Genomic DNA, 6,468 nt, shown 5'->3' on the forward strand with positions numbered 1-6,468 from the left:
GCTCATCCTCACTGTCCTGTGGTAGTGAATATGAGCTCATCCTCACTGTCCTGTGGTAGTGAATATGAGCTCATCCTCACTGTCCTGTGGTAGTGAATATGAGCTCATCCTCACTGTCTTGTGTGGTAGTGAATATGAGCTCATCCTCACTGTCCTGTGGCAGTGAATATGAGCTCATCCTCACTGTCTTGTGTGGCAGTGAATATGAGCTCATCCTCACTGTCCTGTGGTAGTGAATATGAGCTCATCCTCACTGTCCTGTGTGGCAGTGAATATGAGCTCATCCTCACTGTCCTGTGTGGCAGTGAATATGAACTCATCCTCACTGTCCTGTGTGGCAGTGAATTTTGCCTTATATATACATATATATATATATATATATATATATATATATATATATATATATATATATATATATATATATATATATATATATATATATATATATATATATATATATATATATATATATAAGCCAAGATATAGAGAGAGAAAAAACACGTGGTACAGCCAAACAATTATGACCGACAGGCCGACATGGACGGGTGTCGACCACATGAGTTGTGTCGACCTCCCAAAGTGGGTCGACCTCCCAAAGTGGGTCGAGAACCAGTCACCCCCGGTGGCAGCGTTCCACAAAGTGACAGACCGGGTCAGAAGTCAACAAGGTGCTATTCCCTGGAGGCTGGGAAAGGGGGAAGGGGAGGGTTGCCCCCTGACCCCTGACCCCTCCCTCCCCCCCCCCCACAGGTCAGCCTCCACTGGGGGTTATAAAAACAAGCCGCCACTTTCCATTCCGTAATAAAAGCAGTGCATGGAAATATGACTCTTAATTGAATAGGATTTATGGGTCATATTCTCTAATTAACATGAAGTCTTACCCAAGGCGCTGCGCAGAACTCTTGGAAAGGATATGAGGCAGACTAAGAGCTGGGATATGAGGTAGACTAAGAGCTGGGATATGAGGTAGACTAAGAGCTGGGATATGATGCAGACTAAGAGCTGGGATATGAGACAGACTAAGAGCTGGGATATGAGACAGACTAAGAGTTGGGATATGAGAACAGACTAAGAGCTGGGATATGAGGTAGACTAAGAGCTGGGATGTGAGGACAGACTAAGAGCTGGGATATGAGGACAGACTAAGAGCTGGGATATGAGGTAGACTAAGAGCTGGGATATGAGATAGACTAAGAGCTGGTATATGAGACAGGCTAAGAGCTGGGATATGAGGCAGACTAAGAGCTGGGATATGAGATAGACTAAGAGCTGGGATATGAGACAGACTAAGAGCTGGGATATGAGGCAGGCTAAGAGCTGGGATATGAGGCAGACTAAGAGCTGGGATATGAGACAGACTAAGAGCTGGGATATGAGACAGACTAAGAGCTGGGATATGAGACAGACTAAGAGCTGGGATATGAGACAGACTAAGAGCTGGGATATGAGACAGACTAAGAGCTGGTATATGATAACAGACTAAGAGCTGGGATATGAGGACAGACTAAGAGCTGGGATATGAGAACAGACTAAGAGCTGGAATATGAGGTAGACTAAGAGCTGGGATATGAGACAGACTAAGAGCTGGAATATGAGGTAGACTAAGAGCTGGGATATGAGACAGACTAAGAGCTGGGATATGAGGTAGACTAAGATCTGGGATATGAGGCAGACTTAAGAGCTGGGATATGAGAACAGACTAAGAGCTGGGATATGAGGTAGACTAAGAGCTGGGATATGAGGACAGACTAAGAGCTGGGTTATGAGGCAGACTTAAGAGCTGGGATATGAGGACTGAATGCGGGAACGTTGCCCAACCACTTGAACTTTCAGGATTCGAACCCCGACCTTGCAAGAGGGAAGACCGCTACTGTAACCACCATTAAGTTATACGGAGTTGACCTCTGCACCGTAAATGCGACGTATTAATAATATTAAAACACCGTTATATACACGTTTTCTTTGGACTCGATCGGTTAGGGGGGTTGATTGGGTTCATACGCTGCTGATTAGGTTATCTTTTTGAGGTTATCTTGAGAGGATTTCGGGGCTTTTAGTGTCCCCGCGGCCCGGTCCTCGACCAGGCCTCCACCCCCAGGAAGCAGCCCGTGACAGCTGACTAACACCCAGGTACCTAATTTACTGCTAGGTAACAGGGGCTTAGGGTGAAAGAAACTCTGCCTATTGTTTCTCGCCGGCGCCTGGGATCGAACCCAGGATTACAAGTCCAGCGTGCTGTCCGCTCGGCCGACCGGCTCCCGGCTACGGAAAACAGTTGCATTTTTTTTTTACGGCGTGGCCAAATCGAGAAAATAGGCCGAGGCAAGAAAATGGGTTTCCGGACCTTCCCTATTTTTCCCCATTTACAGAAGAGGAAGCAGCAGGAGGAACATCAATCCTCACACTGTTGGGTAATGGGTAAGCCAGCCACCCACCACGTTAGGGAATGGGGAAGGCGGGGTAGTCGCTGACCCGAATCCTAGGGTAGGGATAGGGGTGGCATGTTTTTTTTTTCGTTTGTGAAGATAGGAAGGTTAAGGATTTTTGCTTTAGTGGGAAATATAGTGTTGTGATAGTAGGCGGGCTGACCGCCTTGCTGACACGATGTACTCACCTAGTTGTGCTTGCGGGGGGTTGAGCTTTGGCTCTTTGGTCCCGCACGATGTGTGGGTGTTGGCAGTTGTGCTAAGGTTGCTCTCTTGTCAGGGAGCTGTGTGTGTAAGAGGTTAGTCATGTGTATTTCACCGTATGTTGATACATACGATGTATGTATCAACATGTATAGTTCTATACATGAATACTGTATAGTCCTATACAGGAATTCTGTATAGTTCCTGGGAAGCAGACGTATATATTGGAAAGTTCTGTTTCCACATCATTTGTAATTGTTCTGTCTTGTTCTTGAGGTTATCTTGAGATGATTTCGGGGCTTTAGTGTCCCCGCGGCCCGGTCCTTGACCACGCCTCCACCCCCAGGAAGCAGCCCGTGACAGCTGACTAACACCCAGGTACCTATTTACTGCTAGGTAAAGTGTGCCTTTGTAACACTTTCTACCGCCCACGGGATGGGTATCGGGTGCATAATAAAGAAAGAAATTTAAATTGTTTATCCTGAATATCTTTTCCCAATGCTTTCTTAATTCTTGTTCTCTGTCTTCAACTTATTTCCTAAGACGTCTTTTATGTAAGGCTTTTTCCTAGGTTGCGGCGCCCATCAGATATTTTGTTTACGTTTTTATCTGATGGGCCATTTTTCCTCGACCCATCAGATATTTTTATTTCTCTTTTTACACCTTTTTATCTGATTGGCCAAACGTTTTTCCTCGACCCATCAGATATTTTTATTTCTCTTTTTACACCTTTTTATCTGATTGGCCAAACGTTTTTCCTCGACCCATCAGATATCTTTGTTTACCTTTTTTTTCCAAAACTTTGCATGGTCTCTTTGATCTGTCTGAAGTTTGTTTACATAGGCAAAGCATCCTATTTTGTGTGTGTGTGTGTGTGTGTGTGTGTGTGTGTGTGTGTGTGTGTGTGTGTGTGTGTGTGTGTGTGTGTGTGTGTGTGAGTGTACTCTGTTTTTAATAAATCCCGCCACTCATCCTCTGCAAGTTTCCTCTGCAGTAATTAGGTGTTTGTTGAGGCCAGGGAGTAAGTGTGTTGTAAGTGCTTGGAGATTGTTATATCCGGTTGACAATATTTACACTTTGTTCCAATGTTGTGAGTGCATCAGATGCTGAAGTGTGTCGAAGCTTTATCCAGCGAGGGGGGGGGGGGGTGGAAGTCAATGCCCCAAGTACAGAGGGGGGGGTGGGGAGGGAAAGAATTTGGGGGTGTTATAACACAGGTAGAGAGGGGGGGGGGGTGTTAGAGACTCACATAAGGGGAAGGGAAAGAGGTTGTGACTGGATTGATGAGATTGGGAGGTGGGGATTGTGAGGGGGGGACCTTCACAATCAGAGGGGGTGGTGAGAGATAGAGATAGAGAGACTATCAGCATTACGATGGAAGAGGAGGAAATTTAGGTCCATAGAATAATGAGGGAAGGAAGTGAGGGTCCAGCAGAATGGGGTGAAAGGGGAGGGGGGTGAAAGGGGTGGTGGAGGACCAGCTGATGGTGGGTGTGGAGGACATATATGTGGGCGGCATAGGGGCGAGGGCCGGATATTCCATCTCACCTTTCACCGTGACGGCTACTCCCTCCCTCTCTTCCCTCTCCCCTCTCTCTCTCCCACCTCCCATCCCACCTGGTCTCTTCTGAGCGACACGCTGTTAGGCCTCTGCCGCCCTCAACCATCTCACACACACACACACACACACACACACACACACACACACACACACACACACACACACACACACACACACACACACACACACACACACACACACACACAATAACGTCTGCGGCATATGCGAGGCTGGCTAACATCAGAACGGCGTTCAGGAACCTGTGTAAGGAATCATTCAGAATCTTGTACACCACATATGTAAGACCAATCCTGGAGTATGCGGCTCCAGCATGGAGCCCGTACCTTGTCAAGCACAAGACGAAGCTGGAAAAAGTCCAAAGGTATGCTACTAGACTAGTCCCAGAACTAAGAGGCATGAGTTATGAGGAAAGGCTGCGGGAAATGCACCTCACGACACTGGAAGACAGAAGAGTAAGGGGGGACATGATCACAACCTACAAAATCCTCAGGGGAATCGACCGGGTAAACAAGGACGAACTTTTCAACACTGGTGGGACGCGAACAAGGGTACACAGGTGGAAGCTGAGTACCCAAATGAGCCACAGAGACGTTAGAAAGAACTTTTTCAGTGTCAGAGTAGTTAGCAAATGGAATGCATTAGGAAGTGATGTGGTGGAGGCTGACTCCATTCACAGTTTCAAATGTAGATATGATAGAGCCCAATAGGCTCAGGAATCTGTACACCAGTTGATTGACGGTTGAGAGGCAGGACCAAAGAGCCAGAGCTCAACCCCCGCAAGCACAATTAGGTGCTTGCGGGGGTTGTACTCACAATTAATTGTGTACTCACAATTAGGTGAGTACACACACCTCGTGTGTGTGCGGCCCCCCAACGAGGCCCCCTCGTTGGGGGGCCTCGTAGCCTGGTGGATAGCGCGCAGGACTCGTAATTATGTGGCGCGGGTTCGATTCCCGCACGAGGCAGAAACAAATGGGCAAAGTTTCTTTCATCCTAAGTGCCCCTGTTACCTAGCAGTAAATAGGTACCTGGGAGTTAGTCAGCTGTCACGGGCTGCTTCCTGGGGTGTGTGTGTGGTGTGGGGAAAAAAAAAAAGTAGTTAGTAAACAGTTGATTGACAGTTGAGAGGCGGGCCGAAAGAGCAGAGTTCAACCCCCGCAAAAACACAACTAGTAAACACACACACACACACACAGGAATCTGTACACCTGTTGATTGACGGTTGAGAGGCGGGACCAAAGAGCCAGAGCTCAACCCCCGCAAACACAACTAGGTGAGTATAACTAGGTGAGTACACACACACACACACACACCTATCATTCTAGGTATGATAGGGAAATAGGACCATAGTCATTGCTGTAAACAATCGATGCTCGAAAGGCGGGATCCAAGAGTCAATGCTCGATCCTGCAGACACAATTAGGTATACCATAGCCTGTATAACCTTCACTTTGAAATATAGACAAATTTAGAACATTCAATTGAAAATTACTCTGATTTTATTTTAATTTTAAAATATATAGATGAACACAAAATAAAGAACACACAAATTTTATCGTTTTATGAAATCTTTAATGAAATTCCCAAATTTGTAATATAAATGTGGCATTTAGAAATTTTCATATCTTGATAAATCTCCAATTGCAAATCCGCTTCAGAAACTATTCATTGTGTTTGCAAAGTCCCTTGCGTGTAAAATATTCTTTTACAAACTTATAAACACCAATGCTAGGCCTGAGAATTAAAGGCCCTAAATACAGCATAAGCACAGGCTATACGACTCCTATTCTTAGTTTGATCATTTGAGAGATTCAAACAATCCAATTGTGTGGCATTACTCGACTCGTCAATGGTTCAGGATGGACCGAAACGTTCTTTTATGATGAGTGATTTGGTCATCAATTCAATTGTTTTGGATTAAATTCCTGAAAAATTGGTGTGAAAAATCTATTATTGAAAATAATATAATTGAAAATTCTTGTATTGGTAGTGAATTTTGTCAGAAATATATAAATTAGATATATTATTAATACGATATATGAGAAATGTAAAGCTATATAAATGGTCATGTCACCTACTGATTAAGTCATATCACCCATTGCTTATATCATGTCACCCGCTGTCATGTCTTCATGACTATGTATATATATATATATATATATATATATATATATATATATATATATATATATATATATATATATATATTATATATATATATATATATATATATATATATATATATATGTCGTACCT

General features: G+C 44.4%; 1 protein-coding gene across 1 annotated transcript in view; it reads left to right on the forward strand.

Moving 5' to 3' along the window:
- Positions 1-537: 537 nt before the first annotated feature.
- Positions 538-6,468, forward strand: part of LOC138358709 (uncharacterized) — a 68,070-nt gene continuing 62,139 nt past the window's right edge. Inside the window, exon 1 of the mRNA XM_069316867.1 lies at positions 538-668. Coding sequence (XP_069172968.1) covers positions 538-668 — 131 coding nt within the window. The remainder of the gene's footprint in view (positions 669-6,468) is intronic.

This window comes from Procambarus clarkii, chromosome 85 (assembly GCF_040958095.1).
Source record: "Procambarus clarkii isolate CNS0578487 chromosome 85, FALCON_Pclarkii_2.0, whole genome shotgun sequence".
NCBI lineage: Eukaryota > Metazoa > Arthropoda > Malacostraca > Decapoda > Cambaridae > Procambarus > Procambarus clarkii.